At 48.8% G+C, this 16,307-nt stretch overlaps 4 protein-coding genes across 7 annotated transcripts; all 4 read right to left on the bottom strand.

The window, feature by feature from the left end:
• Positions 1-1,182: 1,182 nt before the first annotated feature.
• LOC112875050 (probable zinc metalloprotease EGY3, chloroplastic) lies at positions 1,183-3,606 on the bottom strand. 2 transcript variants are annotated; one of them, XM_025938733.1, is made up of 5 exons: positions 2,887-3,606; positions 2,377-2,799; positions 2,131-2,272; positions 2,034-2,085; positions 1,183-1,922 (listed from the first exon to the last, which is right to left on the bottom strand). In XM_025938733.1, the coding sequence occupies exons 1-5, from the start codon at positions 3,487-3,489 to the stop codon at positions 1,412-1,414; spliced, it is 1,731 nt and encodes a 576-aa protein (XP_025794518.1). In that variant the 5' UTR covers positions 3,490-3,606; the 3' UTR covers positions 1,183-1,411. The 2 variants fall into 2 exon arrangements, with proteins under 2 accessions (XP_025794518.1, XP_025794517.1); XM_025938732.1 differs by having other exon boundaries at positions 2,034-2,272; positions 2,887-3,605.
• A 450-nt stretch (positions 3,607-4,056) lies between these two features.
• Positions 4,057-7,143, bottom strand: LOC112875052. The gene is made up of 5 exons (XM_025938734.1): positions 6,634-7,143; positions 6,403-6,530; positions 6,194-6,306; positions 5,200-5,385; positions 4,057-4,362 (listed from the first exon to the last, which is right to left on the bottom strand). Exons 1-5 carry the CDS (start codon positions 6,966-6,968, stop codon positions 4,333-4,335), a joined length of 792 nt encoding a protein of 263 aa, XP_025794519.1. The 5' UTR covers positions 6,969-7,143; the 3' UTR covers positions 4,057-4,332.
• Positions 7,144-8,733: 1,590 nt separating this feature from the next.
• Positions 8,734-11,938, bottom strand: LOC112873475 (thioredoxin-like protein AAED1, chloroplastic). 3 transcript variants are annotated; one of them, XM_025936428.1, is made up of 8 exons: positions 11,453-11,938; positions 11,095-11,141; positions 10,872-10,986; positions 10,515-10,559; positions 9,730-9,789; positions 9,527-9,622; positions 9,273-9,411; positions 8,734-9,023 (listed from the first exon to the last, which is right to left on the bottom strand). In XM_025936428.1, the coding sequence occupies exons 1-7, from the start codon at positions 11,738-11,740 to the stop codon at positions 9,292-9,294; spliced, it is 771 nt and encodes a 256-aa protein (XP_025792213.1). In that variant the 5' UTR covers positions 11,741-11,938; the 3' UTR covers positions 8,734-9,023; positions 9,273-9,291. The 3 variants fall into 3 exon arrangements, with proteins under 3 accessions (XP_025792213.1, XP_025792214.1, XP_025792212.1); XM_025936429.1 differs by having other exon boundaries at positions 9,278-9,411; XM_025936427.1 differs by having other exon boundaries at positions 9,269-9,411; positions 11,453-11,937.
• A 192-nt stretch (positions 11,939-12,130) lies between these two features.
• LOC112875475 (prostamide/prostaglandin F synthase-like) lies at positions 12,131-14,013 on the bottom strand. Its single transcript, XM_025939340.1, has 7 exons — positions 13,658-14,013; positions 13,525-13,571; positions 13,316-13,430; positions 13,174-13,218; positions 13,015-13,074; positions 12,835-12,930; positions 12,131-12,740 (listed from the first exon to the last, which is right to left on the bottom strand). Exons 1-7 carry the CDS (start codon positions 13,919-13,921, stop codon positions 12,621-12,623), a joined length of 747 nt encoding a protein of 248 aa, XP_025795125.1. The 5' UTR covers positions 13,922-14,013; the 3' UTR covers positions 12,131-12,620.
• Positions 14,014-16,307: the final 2,294 nt, after the last annotated feature.

Raw genomic sequence — 16,307 nt, 5'->3', positions numbered from 1 at the left:
GTAAGGGTAACCATACGGGCGGGTGAAGTGTATGATACGCCGCGTGCAAGCCGCGGGGGGGGGGGGGTGGGGGGGGGGGGGGGGGGGGTTGGTAGTGGGGGGGCGTCATGATCGCCGCCTCTTCGAGACCGATCGATGGATCGCCCGGCGCGCGCGCGCCCGATAATCAAGTGAGATCGCGGGCGGCATGCTGGCAATGCTTGCTGCCCATGATGGAGACCTCGCCATGCATGAGAAGCAGTCGGGGAGTGCTGGATCGCTAGGCCTGAGAGATCTCACCAGCGATTAGATTAGCGCGGCAATCATCTGGTCGGGTTTAGCAAGCGCAGGTGAGACCGGGTTAATTGATAGCGCACTTTGCTCTACCCACATGGCCATGTAAGCAGCCTGCTGTTAGCCTGTTTTGGATGGCTTGGATTTCTAGTGCTCCCCCTGTTTGTACTGTTGGATTGCGTCATTTCGATTCAACCATATAGCCCATACCAAAACATAGGGCCTCAATGTTGAGTCTAAACGATCTATCCAATTCCCAAATAAACGTGCTGCACTTGCAGGAGGTTGGTGCCCATTAAAATATGCTCACCTGAGCAGTGGCATTAAATTATATGAATAAACTTGTCTTGCGTAGGACCACAGGGAGTACTGTAACACCCTCCGTGGTACTAACAAACTAATTAACTAACAACACTCCAAACTGCTTGTTCCATGCTTCTTTATTAAGGGGGTTTTACTTGTGAGGAGCCGTAAAACGGATCTGCAGCACCACTTTGTAAAGCTGCATATGCTTTCGGAAATAATGTGTGGGCCGCACGGTCGTGGAGCGCTACTGTGTAATATGGGCCTAGCTTCTTAGCCGGAAAGGCTTTATCGTGGGCGTCCGGCCCAGTTTTGTACAGGAAGGTCTTTCGTCTGCTTGGTGAACTGGCCGGGCCCACGGCCCACTAGTGATGTTTGAAGTCGAAGCCCAGCAGGCAGCATCCAGTGCATCTTATCTTATTAGTTTAGAGTCCAATTAGAACCAGAATTTTTTCTGTTTCCGCAGAAATGGAGCTGCCAGCCATGTATTGAAACCAACAAAATCCACGTGACATTGAACTTTCATGTGTGGGTTTTACAAAATTCATGTGAAATCGTCCCCCGCGTCCGCCTTGAAACATCGACTCCACCATCGGGAAGTGATGCTATATCGCCAAAAGATTTTGATATGATAAAAAAAAGAAGAAGAAGATTTTGATGTGGAGAATTGGAGATTGCATAGTGGTTAGTGGAGTCGCTACGGCTGTATACACACGCACACGCTGCACAGGAACTGAAAAGCAATCCAAACCGCTACGAGGCCCCTTCTCCTACTTGTCCGATCGAGTAGTTCTTCCTACGCCACCGCGCCCTGCGAGATGCGACGGCGCGTCGCCTAGATGCCGCCCCTGAAGAAGGGGTCCCCGAGGAAGGAGGTGGAGTAGGTGCCGCCGCCGTTGGGGAAGAGCGTGAGGAGGCAGGCGACGGCGAGCACGAACCCCCACGCGAGCCGGTCGTTGCCGAGCGGCGTGATCTCGTCCTGCGCCGGGATCTCCTCGCCGCCGCGGACGAAGGTGGCGAAGAGGCCCCACGCCAGGCACAGCACGCTGCCGCTGATGGCGCCCGCGCCCAGGAGCACCGATGTGCCGAACGACAGCAGCGCCGCCGTGCCGCGCCCGAACAGCGCCTGCGCGACGCGGCCGCCCTCCAGCCGCCCGACCGGGAGCAGGTTCAGCGACGTAACCACGATGCCCAGGAGCCCCGCGAAGGCCAGCGGGTCCACGGGCACGCCCACGCCCTCCACCGCGTTGGGCAGCACGTTCCCGAGCTCGTCGGCGTACGGCCCGATCACCACCTGCACGAACGACAGCAGCGGGTTGTTGTAGAAGAACTCCGGCCGCACGAACCTGCCAGATCGAGTCAGATTCAGACAGGGCCGTCGTCAGAGCTCTCTGCCCCCGACCAAAATGGCTGCTGAGAAGAGAAGGCGAGATGGCTGCAGGAGAAGGACGACTCACAGGGCGTTCTCGCCGCCGTTGAAGCTACCGTCGGCGATGAACGCCGAGACGGCCAGCACGATCGACGTGACGTACGCGCTGGCCGTGCGCGCGACGGGTATGTCGAACAGGGCCTTCTTGTTGGGCAGCAGCGACTCGTAGTTGTTCATCACGCCGAGGCAACCCGTCCAGTTCGACGGCACCAGGAACGACGGGCTCAGCTTCACGCCGTACCTCGCCGCCGTCAGCCTCGTCGCGACCTGCCATTTTGCGCCAGCCGTGCCAAGAGGGATCAGCAGCACTGCGACGGAAGCGGCGAGCACATAATTAGGCATGGCGGGGACCGGAGATTACGCAGCAGTACCTCGGACACGCCGAGAATAGTGAGGAAGCCGCCGAACAGAGGGAGCACGTCGGAGACGTAGTCGTCGAACGTCGCGCCGGGCTTGAGGAAGAAGCCGCTCATGAGGGCGATCGTCCCGAAGGTCGTGACTGCTAGCGCCACGGCGCTGAGGTAGCCCCACGTCGTGCTCAGCCTAGTGACCTCGAGCTGGAGATCGATCTCCGCCTTGGGCTGAACCATGCAGACCTGCTTGGTGACGTCGTCGGCCTTCTCCTCCATGAACCAAAGGGTGACCTCCGTCCCTGCGGCCTCGGCGATCTTCTTCTCCAGCTTCGGCCGCACCTCCTCCACGGGCCTCCGCAGGTTCCCGATGAAGATCCCGCCGTCGCCGAACCGCCGGACGTCCACCGCGAAGAACGTGTCGTACCCGAAACAGCTCTTGAGCTGCACGCACCAATCATCTTCCTTCTTATCTGGTAATCCGAAGTTCCAAACCAAGCAGAGCGAGTTCATCAGGAGGTCAATTATTACCTTGTTCAGGTCGAGCGCCTTGAAGGTCTGCTCCGCCAGCTCTAGCCTCTGCTTCTCCCGCGCCAGCTGGTCCTTGGCCAGGCCCCGGAGCAGGCTGGCGACGGGGTTGGCGTCGGGCTCGCGGTCCAGCTCGCGGAGCTTCCGGTCGGCGCGCTTCTTCTCCAGCTTGATGGCAGCCTCGATGGAGGGGTTGCCCATGAACTTCTTGAACTCCTCGTCCGACTTCCAGTCCACCTCCTGCTGCTCATCCGTGCTCCTCTTCGCCTCGCCATCGCCTTCTCCGTGGCCTCCCTCTGCTCCTCCAGCATGACCGGAGGTCTTCGCGCCGTTCTCCCCTCCGACATGATGCGACGCCGTCGTCGCCTCCTCCTCCTGCTGCTCGCCGGAGGCTACGGCAACGGAGGAGACCGGGTCCGTCCTCTCCTCCTGCTCCTGCTGCAACGATCGCCTAACTACTGATCTACTCCTGAGAGGTCGGAGGGGCGGCCTGTACTGGTTCTTGGAGAAGAGAGGGATCCGGATCACCCTCGGCACGGCTGCGCTTCTACTGGTAGAACCGCTGCTGCTGCACAAGAGGGAAGACGCGAGAGAAGCAGACGCCATTGGCGACGAGCTGTGGAGCTTTGAAGAACGTGCGCTTGTTCTACCTCTGATGTTTCGCTGTGAAATCTGAGGAGGTCAGGCCCCATGGGAGAGCTTAAAAAGGTTTGGAATAATGGATGGAAGTAAGGAAGGAAGGAAGGAAGGCGGGAGGTCTAGAAGGTTTGAGAAAGCGCGCGCTGGGCCGGAGGACTCGTGAAGAATGCGACGGTCGGAGGTGGCTGGTGCTGCGCGTAGTGGCGAGTGGCGACGACGGAGTTGAGATCCAGGATGAGGCCTCGGCTTATCCGACTGTCTGGGGGGAGACGGACACTTGGCGGCAGCTGGGTAGTGGGTACGCTGGCTTGGAGCTTACTGTGGGGATCCGGACTCGAAAGGCTTCCTCAATTTCTCCCATCTGCTGTTTCTGCCTTGCAGTCGTTCTGAGTTCTCCCCCAATTTTTGGTCCACACTTCCTGTGGCGCTAAATATGCAACAAAAAACGTGTTCCAGCACTTCTGCCCCACAAGGGGGAACAATCTGGCACAGTGTAGCAGAATCATGCAGTGTAGCAAAATAGCAGTGGAACACTGGAAACCAAGATGCCGGAGCAAGAGGCCACGTTTATTGATTAGGATGAGTCAAGCTACAGATTATAATTTTACAAGTGCTTGATCAAGTAACATGGATAAGATACTTATCCATAAGAGTCGCAGGTGTGATCTTGTCAAAGAATGTTTGATCCGGCATATGTTCCGAAGTAGGTTTTAGCCTGCTCTTCTTCACCTTCAAAATTGTACTTACACGCAGGTAGTTGAACCTGGTGGTGGTCGGCAATAAAGGTTTTTGTGGCTTCAGCCTTCAGAATCACCACCTCCGCACCAATGAAGTCAGTAACTGCAAGTACACAACGGCGAAATGAGAAGCATGCCATAGGTATTCAAGAACATTGATTATGACACGAACAAAGAAGCACAAAGCCTTTGACATTAAGCTTATGGTTGGAACTTCATTTGCACAAAGCACAAAACATGGCTTATGGTAGGAACTTCTTTTGTTAAGAATAAACAATATCTCCAAATTTCCAAGTTCCTACCTTGTGGCAAACATGAGTAGCAGTGATCTCCCCTTACAATTATATGAACTTATTTTGTATATAATAAGGAACCAAATTCAGTTTTAGTCATCCTATTCATTTAAGAGCTCTTCCTAGCAAAGATGATGTTCTCCATTCATGACAAGTTTTGGTAAAAAATATAGCAGTGATTTGAGGAAGAACATGTCGAATGGCAAGCAACTAATAGCTTAATAGAGTAATACACGCAACAAAAGTTAGCATGCTATGTTCGTGAAAGAATAAACAAAACGCGTTTTCCATGACACTGTATTGTTTGTATAATGAGAACACATAAACCTTATAAATGATGGGCAATTGCATATATTGTGTTGCTGCTATGTCTGAAATTAAATCTAGTTATAGCACTGCAAAGGTGAAGAGTCTGAAATTTCTTTGGAAACAAAACTAGATACCATTAGTCTGAACTACTCCATATCCATGTGCCAATGGTATCCATGCTCAGTGAAATTTCTTCGGAAACAAAACTAGATACCATTAGACTAAACTGCTCCATATCCATGTGCCAGTGGCACCCATGTTTAGTGTTTCATAGCAGGCTCACAATATTGCAATAGTAAAATTCTGAGGGAGGTTTTTCAGTTCACGAAATTACTGACCTCAAAAAGCTCAAAAGGACTTCCACGCCTGTAGTCATCATCCTGCTGCTGTTGTCCAACAGAAAGGATTTGAGAAACCAGGGCACGCCAAGCTGTTAACAAGACCCCTGTACTTCCCATCGTTACCAAGATAAAAGGAGTTGGTGGAATATGACCAGATGTCACTGCTCGGATGGCAAGTCCCAACTAGCAGAAGAGAGAGAATCAGAGTCAGCATCAATATTGACTATCATCAGATATTAAGACATGAAAATATTAAGTTACTACAACTCTTATGCAGAACTCCTAGAAAGCATATTTTGCATTCTTGTTCAAATCACTATGAACCTGTAGGTTCATTGTAATTTAGCAATATTATATTTGTTCAACACTACACAAAGTGAGAGAACCTCTGATCAGGTAATGGATTGGCTCTTATGTCTCATCATGTCAATTGTCTATTGGTCTGTTTGGAGCTTTGGATTACTTGCTCAAATAAAAATAAAATCCAAATTTTCTTAGCATGGTTGAGATATTAAGTAATGCCAACAAAACCATATCACGAGAAGGTGGTGGTTAAGTTATCTTAGAGCATTCAAGCACATGGCAAGCTTATTTGCCTATCCCTCATCAGAGATTGACAAGTGGTGCAAAGTTAACAGCCCTCAACAGCTAGCAAACGAGAGAACCAGGCAGCCCCTATAATACCTGAATAAACACAATTGAGTCACAATAACAGATGTTGAATACATGTAGTTTGCAATGTATTTGGTGCATATATGCATGGATACTAATGTACAGTTGAAAGGCAAATGCAAAATGAACCGAATCAACCAATTCTTATGAAAGCAACAGGTAACAGAATGGTGCTCGGTAGGTGAACAAAAAGGTTCATAAAGATCACAAGTTACAAAAACATCAAACATTGTTGACCTTGGATAACAAAATGGCAAGCTCTAAAGTCGCATTTCTTGGCTCATGATTGAAACGACAGAACCGATATATCGATAATTACCGGTATCCCAACAGCCCATGATTTAGCCGCGGTGATAACAGCACTCCCCGCGCCATTGCGCCCTTTCGCATCATCGCCAAATCCACCAAGGAGGTAGGCGCTTAGCAGCCACCCTGCACCAGACACGAAATCAATGAGCAACCCGTCCATTCGCCCACCAGATGAACAGCAACCACGAAACGGCAACGCCATTTGCGGATTTCCTTAACCAGCAATGAAGGGGTCGGCCGTCTTGAACGTCTCCGCGTCGAGCACGGGCAGCCCGTGGCTGAACCTCCCTATCGCGGAGAACAGCAGCAGGCAGAGCACGTCCCCGCCGGCAAGGAGCCCCAACTTCCTGCGAACGAACGCGGAGCGGGAATCAGCGAAGCGGGTCAAACCAACGAGGGAATGGAAATGCCGCGGGCGACACGATAAGTCGATAACGTTAAGGCACGTACGCGTAGGAGACAAGCTTGGACTCGGCGCCGGCGTCGCCGGGCTTCTCTATCTGGATGACGCCCTCGAGGGGCACGCCGTCGTCGGCGACGCGGACGAGGACGGGGTCCTCGGTGGCGGCGGAGGAGCCGGAGGGGCCCTCGCCCGCGGCGGCCGGGGCCGGCGGGGCGCGGCGGGGCGCTTGGTCGGCGCCGGCGCCGGAGAGCGCGAGGCGGCGGCGCGGGAGGCGGGGGTTGGCGAAGAGCGGGTAGGGGTTGGGCGTGGCTGGGCCCGGCGGCTTGGTCGGCAGCCGCCGCGCCGAGAGGGAGCCGTTGGCGGCCTGGCTCACGAGCAGCATCGTCGCGGATGTACGGCCTCTCGCCCTCGCAGGGGAGCGGTGGCGCTGGCGGTGGGGACGACGGAGGGGAGGGGTGGGAATGGGATTTGCGTCTGGGTTTGGGTGGTCTAAATTTTGCTTTGAGGTGGTCTTAAAATTGGGGCGCAGGAGGCGAGGCCGAGGCGACGAGGCCGGAATGGGACGAACGAACCAACGATGGGGTGTGGACGAGGCGGCAGCGGCGGGCCCGGGGCCTCGTCTCGTCGCATGGAAAACTTGGTTGGTGGCCATGGCGTTTCATTATTCTTTGATGATGACGGATCTGCACAGATCTTTTGACTAGGGATCAGAATTCTCCTAATTTTTTTCCTTTTTCTTCGGCTTCGACGACGACGAGCTTCAGCGGTCGGCTTGTTCAAACTTCAAACGCCAATTCTAGCCCGGAAAGCCAGGCCTAGTCTAGGCTTGCAAAAAAGAAGAGGCACAGCTTATATTCTAGACGAAATAACATTTTGAGTGAATTACATCAGGCATCCCTGAACTTGTTCCGAGGTCTCATCTACGTCCCCAAACTTCAAAAATGCTAATTCTAGATCACTAAACTTGAGTTAGAACAGAGGTGGACGTCCAAAACTTCCATCCAACTTGAGTTAGAACAGAGGTGGACGTCCAAAACTCCCATCCCTGTCTACCTGGCATAAGAAGGACCCCTACTTGCTTGCGTGGCATGTCTATGTGGACGAATAATTCTTTTGCTTGTACAGCATAGGGGATATTGTATATACTTTTAAAGACAAGTTTTTTGAATAGCACATAGCTATCTTTTTGTACGAAGCTTACATGATTGCTACAGTTCCTTTACTGTAAGCTTTTGCTAATTACGTAATGGAGGTCTAGTTGAACTTTCGTGGACACCATATACTTTATGATAATTATATAAGAAACTTTACTTATTCCTAATTGAATTATATATATTATTATTTCTGTTGAGGTTAAATGGGTCATAGTTTGTGCTCTTTTTTAATGCCGGCTTAGTTCAAATTATTAGTCTCGAAATATGTCCATAATTCACCGGGTAAACAAACTCCTTCATTCCTTGTCCTCTGTTCAAAAAAGATGAGGGGGTACCATGAAAAAATAACTTTGAAAACGTAACTAAAACTTCCTCACATTCAGGTTGGCACGCCACGCAAGCAACGACGGGTAGGTACGGGAGTTTTGGACGTCCACCTCTGTTCTAACTTAAGTTTAGGGACCTAGAATTAGCAGTTTTAAAGTTTGGGGACGTAGATGAGACCTCGAAACAACTTCAGGGATGCCTGATGTAATTCACTCTAACATTTTGGACTTTTGAGGAGAGAGTACTTACATAACTCATTGCATCTATGAGGAGCATATACAGATCTGGATCCAATCCAAAATGGTTCAATGTTTCGACTTTTGAGGGGGATAGCCAACGAACACTATATAGTTAGTACCATTGGCTGCTTGGACTATGTAGGAATTTATGACATTTGCAGCAAATTTGAACTCTCTTGAATTGTTGTCCTAAACATGACACAATAAAACACACCATGAATGGTAAAACCAATTTTGTAGCTCCAGTCATAAACTGAATAACAGACCGAGCAGACTTCCGGAATAATGTTGAGATCACACATCCAAGTTTTGAACGGCACATAAGGTCACATTGATTTTAGAGAAAATTTATGTTTCCAAGATTTCTGGAAGAGCCAAGATCACATGGATTTCATGTTTCCAAGATTTCTGGAAATGCAAACTTCCATTTAGGAGAAAGGGCCAAGACTTCGAACTTTGCTTTTCATATTTTACCGACTGTACTATCCAGATGTGCAGCATTCCTCAAGAATTATTAAACAGCAACTTGCATACTTACAATGCACACAATTCACAATCCACCGCCTTCGAGATATCTAAATAAACCAGGCATCTCGACCTATACTATACATGAAGCTTGGCACATTGGTATATCAGATGCACATTGATGGACAAGCCACTCTTGCAGCAAGCACTCTTGGAACTTCAGGAATCAAGGGCGCCGAAAGTGCTTTTTAACTGTACAGAAGTAACTTAGAATGAGGTTATGCAACAATTGGCATGCAGGGAACCGGCAGAACATATTGAACCGCGTGCAGCTTGTGAACAAAGAAAAGGATCTGTTGATGCCAATAGATAACTGATGAAACAATATGCACGTTAGAAGTATATTCTTACTTTCCCTTTTGTAACCAGGCTGCAATTAGAAATTGCTAATAAAGAAAACTCAAAGTGATCTATGTTAAGATGGACAGGAATTGGACCTACTGAACTGTAGGATGTGCCATCAGGCTACTGGAACTTTGCAGCAAATGTTGAGCACATCATCCAAAGGTGCATGATCACCTGTGCCCTCATCTTTCCTTGCATATAACAGTTCTTTACCTTTGAACACAAACATTCCCCCCTAAAACACATATGAAACAAACGGTTCCATGAATCAAGATTATGTGTTAAATTGCAAAGGTAGGTTCAACTTATGGTGGCAGAAGACATTTTAGGTGTCAGAAAATAATCTTAACCTGTTGTAGGACACCTTCCCTATCATCTGGGGTGGCTTCGATTGTATAGTTCTTCACCGCCTCCTTAAGGGAGTCAAACCGTGAAAACACTTTCACCTTGAAAAAATACGTTCAAATGTTTAAGACTATGCATTACATATCTCATAACAGAACAAATGCAAATTGGAAAATTGTTGCTACACAATCGATTCTTAATTGCTTACACTGGCTGGGTTGAAGAATGTGCGGCCAATACCAAAATATAGGCCCAACAGATCATACGCCTGAAAAGGTTCAATTGGAGTTGTGCAATCAGGAAAAGAAGAAATGTTTTTGACAGAATGAAATTTCTGATTATTACATCATTGATCCTAATGTACCAAATATGGTATGTAGATGCATCTAGACATCTAGCTCATTCAACACCTAACACATAAGTGTTCCTTTGGAGAGGAATTTAACATGTATCTTCATGGCAAATATGATGAATAAGAGATGTCATAAGCTTATTAGAAGAATTGAGCAACAACAGCAAAGCTTGTTAATAATGGTACGTTTGCAGCTACAGAGAAAGTTAGAAGAACGTATTTTATGATTAGAGAACAGAAATTCAGTTCTGAAGCTATAGAAGATAGATAGAAGTCAGTTTGTAAATAAACCGCCAACAATATTTTTCCATTCGCTGACCTGACAGCAAATGCATTCATCTTTCATATTTACATTTCATCTGATTGGGCATACAAAAAAAATGTCTCAAAATAGTAATTAAAATTTTTATGGGGTAGATCCTGTTAATGAAGTCCAAAGGTCTAGACAACACAATGGCAAGGAATCCCTTATAAATAAATGGTAAGGAGAAAACTATAGGTTGAATAGATGCATATAAAAGAAAGCAGTTCATTCAACAATTAGTCATAATATGGTAGAGGTATCATTTAGGCTATAACATACATGATGTCAACATCCAATAGGCTCATAAATCATAAATAGGTGAGCACCGGATTAGTACCTTCCGTTCCGGATCTGCATAGAGGTATTCCAACGGAAAGGGCAACTGCATCAAATAAATTTTAGAGAAATTTGTTAAGGGATGGACACTTTTTGGAGAATGCCAGTACACAAGCTAACACAGACGAGCATGTTTCTCTCTCTTGTTTTAGAAATTTGTTTTGCAGCAAGTGAACAAACAAGATCATTTTACTTATTTTACTCCTACTTGTAGAAAACAATATGAGGCATAAACGGTGAAAATTCGAAGTTTCAGACAATGAAATCATATGTATGCCATACATGTTGACAAATAGTCCATTCCGTGTGTGTTCAAGATTTAAAGCTAGCTAGTCTACCAAATGAGGCATATACGTACGCGCTCGGCAAGAATACGGGCTTTAGCTGGAGTGCCAACACCAACAGCAATCAGTTTTACTCCAGCTGAATCAAATCTCTCCTTTGTGTCCCTCAAAACAGCGGCCAACTCCCAGCTACATGGGGGCAAAGCAGAGCTCACAGTTAGCCCAAAGAAAGAAACTAAAGAAAGAACGACGAAGTTATACCAGCTAATGCAGATACAATTAAGCTTCCTCCCTCACCAGCAAGGGCACCCAAAATGCCTTAGCAGCGCAACAACAGTCATTCCCTGCACAGATAATCAAGCACTCGATAAGTCATGTATGTGTAGCATCGAATTCATGCAAAATTCTCGTAGTGCCACTGCATAATTTTGAGTAAAAGGTTCCAAGTGTTTTTCAATCTGCAGTAGGGTCAGGGACGATTTTGTTCAGTCAAAAAAATCCCCCGTTTTACTAGGACCCTTTTTTTTAAGAGAGAATACTAAGACCTTTACGATTGCAAAGCTTTAGACAGTAATCATGACTGGAAAATAACTAGGAAAAAATCCTAGTTGAAACATCCTTGCTTGAACTGACCAAGCTCGAATACGATGAGTACCTCGTTCTGATCCCACAGGTCCCTGAACAGGACGGGCTCGCCGGTGGCCGCGGAGTAGATTTCGACGCCACCGAGTGCGTCGCCGACGCCCGATGGGGAAGGCACGGACGGGGAGCTCGCGGCGGCAATCCCCGCGGGCGACGGGGAGCGGCGGAGACGGAGGTGGCGGTGGCGGCGGCCAGAGAGGGAGACGAGGTCCAGGCCGCGGGAAGAGGCGGCGGCGGCGGGGCGAACGCGAGGCGGCAGGGAGACGCGCGGCGCTAGCGAGGCGGACACGGGCGCGGCCATGGGTGGGACGGGAGACGCGGCGGAACCCTAGCCGCGGAGGAGAGGAGGGGAGGCGAGGTGGTGGGCGCCGGCAGTTGGAGGTGACCGTTGCGGTGGGACGGAGGCGGTTGCGGATGGCGGGACGCGGGATGGAGGTGTGGCCACGAGTTCTTCGAGAGGCCTGACGAAACTGCTCTTCTTCCCGTGCTGTCTCATTGGCTGACTGGCTGACTGGCTGCCTGGAGCTGGAGGTTACACCTGCAGAACGCACCAATTTGGAAGGTGGTATGGCAGTTTTCCATCCTTGCAAAAGGACCTTGTTTGAATCGGGCCTTGTTGGTTTTATGTGCTGCTAGAGTGTGATTTTTTTTCCGAACAATATTGGGGGAGGATCCCCACCTACTGATTAGATTGCACGAAAGCTGTAAGTTTGTTACAGTACATGATGTGAAAGCTGTAAGTTTGTTACAGTACATGATGTGCCTGGCATACCAGGCAGAGATTACAGGGGTCTCAGCCTGAGGCGAGACAGGAAAATTAGAGAAAAGAAGCTAGAAAGGAGCGCCAAACATCTAACTGAACACCAAGCTTCTTGTATCGACATCTCCGCTGATCCATGTATTTGACTAGAGTGTGATTCTACTGGTAGGAATTAGGAACTTAAATAAGATATTAAGATACCAGGATTTGCATGGCCAAAGAGACACGAATTTGAGTGACCAAGCAGGTTTATTTCATTGGAGATGTGTTTCGCATTTTGTTATAATCTTGATTTGATTCCCGTAGCATCTTCAGTACTCCGTCTGATGGATGAACAGAGCGGTTTTCAGTCTAGCTAGTATCCGGCACATACACAGCGTTTTAGACTTACACATCCGGCTGACAAAAGGGAAGTAATGCATCAAGCGACTGGAACATCGCGGCAGGCGCTGAGCACATCGTCCAGAGGAGCATGGTCGCCTGTGCCTTCGTCTTTCCATGAGTACAGCAGCTCCTTTCCTCTGAACACGAACATTCCACCCTGGAGACAGAAACGAGAAACGAGCAACGGATGAGATTCTTCAGCGTTTCAGGCTGTGGTTGCACGCACAGGGGTGTCTGCGGACGACTTCAACCTGCTGCAGGACACCGGTCAGGTCGTTTGGGGTGCCTTCCAGCGTGTAGTTCTTCGTCGCCTTCTTGATGTGGTCGAGCCTCGAGTATATTTTTGCCTTCAGAGACATCAAGATCGAGTTTACAATGTCAAAAATTCGCCATGGAATGGTGCACTGTCAACAGCAAGTAGTGATGCTTACACTAGATGGACTGAAGAGCGTCCGACCCAAACCATGGTACAGTCCCAGCACGTTGTACGCCTGAAACGATGGGTTCGCATTCAGCCGTACGCACAACATTCAGATCAGACACACCAAACATTCCAGCAGTTTCAGATAGATTTGGAGGGGGGCAGTAACCTTGCGCTCGGGGTCCGCGTACAAGGAATCAACAGGGAACGGCAGCTGCAATGGGGTCATCTCATAAATTCAGTTTCCAGCAGGGTTCATCTGCGAGCGCACACTCCCGCCGAGCACAAAAATTCAGCGCGAGGTCACTTACCCGGTCTGCGAGGATGCGAGCTTTATCGGGAGTGCCGACGCCGATGGCGATCAGCTTAGCCCTGGCCGAGTCGAACCTCGCCATGGAGTCCTTCAGAACAGAGGCCAGCTCCCAGCTGCGACAATGGACACGGCGGCCAAAATTCAGTGGTCGCGAGCAACGAAGGAACAAGAAACTTTAAGGATGCAGCGTGCCCGATCTCTCCTCACCAGCAGAAGCACCCGAAATGCCTCAGCAGCGCCACCACGGCCACCCCCTGCGCGCTTGAAGGCTTCAGCATAGGGCACGAAGGCAGCCGCCGGTGATCGGCCCTACGGAGTAGTTAGCAGGAAGCGGGAGTACCTCGGTGGGGTCCCACAGGTCCGTCAGCGGGACGGCGTCGCCGGTGCCCGCGGCGAGGACGGAGACGCCGCCGAGGGCATCCCACGCGGGCGCGCCGGCGATGGGAGCCAAACCGGAGGAGTCCTCCGCCGCAGCCGAGACGCTCAGGGAGCGACGGCCGACGCGCGCCCCACCGCGCGGGAGAGAGGCTCGGACGAGCCGGCCGGAGTAGCGCGCGCGGGGAGCGGCCAGCGGCGCGCCTGGGAGCGAGATGGCCGTCGCCATGGAGAAAAAACTGGGGTGGGGACGGACGCGGGCGCACGAGCCGAGGCGAGGCCTCGACCACGTCCAGGAGCGCGCGCGTGCGTGTCCGGACTCCGGTGAGCCGCGAGCGTGTGGCCGCCGTTGGTGCGCGAATTTTTTTTAAAAAGGGGATAAAAAAAAAACAAAATTCGAAAAAGGGGTGCCAGTTGGAGAAATTTAGGGAAATGGGTGCCTCCCGCCCGCTGGGAGGGCGGAAAGGGGCATCCCGCCCAACCATAGGGCGGGATGCTCAAAAAAAATTTCCAGGGACCTCTTCGCGAATAAGAAAACTTTTTTCATTCGCGAAGTGGTCCCTGAAGGAGGCCTCCCGCCCGGCCACTGGGCGGGATGCCTCCCGCCCGGCCACTGGGCGGGATGCCACCAGGTCCTGGTGCATTGTTATTTCATGTGTATGTGTTTTCTGGCTTCCAAAATTCGTAACAATTCACAGAAAAATCCAAAAATAGCAAAACTAGTTTTGTTAGAAAGTAGATTTCAAACTCTATAACTTTTGTTAATGGAGTTTAGTTTGAAACAAAATACTTTTACTCCTATTTTAAAACTAAGATTAAGAAAAGTTTATGCATAACTTTAGAATTTCATGCTTTGTTGTTTATGAAGTTTGGTATGACTATTCTATAAACTCTAGGTACCTTTGTGCAAAGTTTCAAACTCAAATTTGATGTAAATTTAACTTCTTTTGTCTTGAATTTTTCAAATTTGAAATGTTAACTAAACCTAATTATAACCCTTTTCTAATTAAAATCTAGTGTTATTCTCTAATGTGATATTATTTAATATCTAATATATAGTCAAAGTTCTAAAACCTATAAAGTTCTAAAACCTATAATCTTATGCTCCTGGCCCATTTTTGTTAAATTTTTTCTTAGATTATTTGTTTCAGAAACTATTTGAAATTCAGAATTTTTTCAAATATAAGATTCATTCGCCATACTCTTATGTATGCACATAAAATTTTAATTCAATTTTCCAAAGAAGATTACGGTATCTAAAACTCGTACGAAGATAGTTAAACGATAACGTTTGCAACGTAGAATCTAAATATTACGATAGTACAATACATGAAGCCATTTAAAATAAAATAATATGATAATGAACATTACAAATATTACAAATACATGAATCCAAATATTGTGTCTTCAGTCAATGCGGCAAATAATACAAATACGTATCTAGGTCTGATAGAATCTCAACGCAGCAAATATTACATATGAGCAAACAACGTTTAAATAAAATTACAACTAAATGATGCCTGATGACGTACTAGCACTCGATCGGCGACGTCTCCCACTTGTTGATGCAACCGGTTGCATAGGGATTCAAATGTCCTCTCGTGCGGTCTGGTAATTCCTCTGACCGTACAGTTGAATTCACTTAAATCTACCCCATTCGGCCCATAAATCACATTTCCTTCTCCGTAATATATACTGAAAATACCCTTCTCGGAAGACATATCTGTCAATCATTAATAAACTAGTTATACTACATATTAATACACAACGAACAACGATCCTAAATTTCAGCGACTCTCAGATTATATTTTACAGATTCTAAACTATTCAGATTATAAATTATACTAAAAACAAATGAAAATACTAAAACTATTCAAAACATAACTACTCTAACAAATATTTCCTAAATTATAGTTATTTTCAAGTACTTATATGGCTAGAACGAGAATATACCTCAAAATCGACGCGTGGACAGGGCTTCGCCGCTTCCTCTTCTCTCTTCCTCTTCTCTCTTTCTCTTTTTTCTGATTTTTGCTGGATAAAATGGCATTTTTGGGGCAGGTTGGGGTTTAAATAGCTGGTGGGGGGACCTCCCGCCCGACCAAAGGGCGGGATGCCTCCCGCCCGCTGAACGGGCGGTACGCGTGGACATCCCGCCCTTTGGTTGGGCGGGATGCCCTCCCAGGGACCTCTTCGCAAATAATTTATTTGCGAAGAGGCCCTCGGGTGACATCCCGCCCTCTGGGTGGGCGGGATGTCCCGGGCCCCACGCGTCCCGCCCGTTCAGCGGGCGGGAGGCACCCATTTCCCTAAATTTCTCCAACTGGCACCCCTTTTTCGAATTTTGTTTTTTTTTATCCCTTTTTTAAAAAAATTCGTTGGTGCGCGGCGGGAAGGCCGCGTGGCGCAGCCTCGGCGGCTCAGCGCTAGCTTTTCGAATTGGCCCAGGTTGCGTGAGGGGCACGGGTTTTACCTGGGCCGAACCCACGTGAGTCTATGCAAAGGTGGCCCACGAATATGGTTTGGACGATGCCCCGCTGGTGGCTAGCCCACAAGTGCTCTCGGCCTTTCTAGCGTTGCTCACACATTAATGTAGCTGCAACGAGCTGCCCCCC

This window comes from Panicum hallii, chromosome 9, assembly GCF_002211085.1.
Source record: "Panicum hallii strain FIL2 chromosome 9, PHallii_v3.1, whole genome shotgun sequence".
In the NCBI taxonomy this organism is placed as follows: domain Eukaryota; kingdom Viridiplantae; phylum Streptophyta; class Magnoliopsida; order Poales; family Poaceae; genus Panicum; species Panicum hallii.
Note: the sequence above shows the minus strand (reverse complement) of the source record. Positions and strands in the feature narration are given on the sequence as shown.

Excerpts from the sequence above, each read along its gene's own strand:
- LOC112873475 (XM_025936428.1), bottom strand. The coding sequence starts at position 11,740 with ATGGCCGCGCCCGTGTCCGCCTCGCTAGCGCCGCGCGTCTCCCTGCCG. Across the intron at positions 11,142-11,452 it reads ACCTGTGGGATCAGAACGAG|GGAATGACTGTTGTTGCGCT; the intron begins GTACTCATCGTA and ends TTATCTGTGCAG. Across the intron at positions 9,412-9,526 it reads GGGAAGGTGTCCTACAACAG|GGGGGAATGTTTGTGTTCAA; the intron begins GTTAAGATTATT and ends TATGTGTTTTAG.
- LOC112875475 (XM_025939340.1), bottom strand. The coding sequence starts at position 13,921 with ATGGCGACGGCCATCTCGCTCCCAGGCGCGCCGCTGGCCGCTCCCCGC. Across the intron at positions 13,075-13,173 it reads ACGCGGACCCCGAGCGCAAG|GCGTACAACGTGCTGGGACT; the intron begins GTTACTGCCCCC and ends CCATCGTTTCAG. Across the intron at positions 12,931-13,014 it reads CGCTCTTCAGTCCATCTAGT|GCAAAAATATACTCGAGGCT; the intron begins GTAAGCATCACT and ends ATGTCTCTGAAG.
- LOC112875050 (XM_025938732.1), bottom strand. The coding sequence starts at position 3,489 with ATGGCGTCTGCTTCTCTCGCGTCTTCCCTCTTGTGCAGCAGCAGCGGT. Across the intron at positions 2,800-2,886 it reads AGGCGCTCGACCTGAACAAG|CTCAAGAGCTGTTTCGGGTA; the intron begins GTAATAATTGAC and ends TGGTGCGTGCAG. Across the intron at positions 2,273-2,376 it reads CTATTCTCGGCGTGTCCGAG|GTCGCGACGAGGCTGACGGC; the intron begins GTACTGCTGCGT and ends GCAAAATGGCAG.
- LOC112875052 (XM_025938734.1), bottom strand. The coding sequence starts at position 6,968 with ATGCTGCTCGTGAGCCAGGCCGCCAACGGCTCCCTCTCGGCGCGGCGG. Across the intron at positions 6,531-6,633 it reads TCCAAGCTTGTCTCCTACGC|GAAGTTGGGGCTCCTTGCCG; the intron begins GTACGTGCCTTA and ends GTTCGTTCGCAG. Across the intron at positions 6,307-6,402 it reads GGCCGACCCCTTCATTGCTG|GGTGGCTGCTAAGCGCCTAC; the intron begins GTTAAGGAAATC and ends TGTCTGGTGCAG.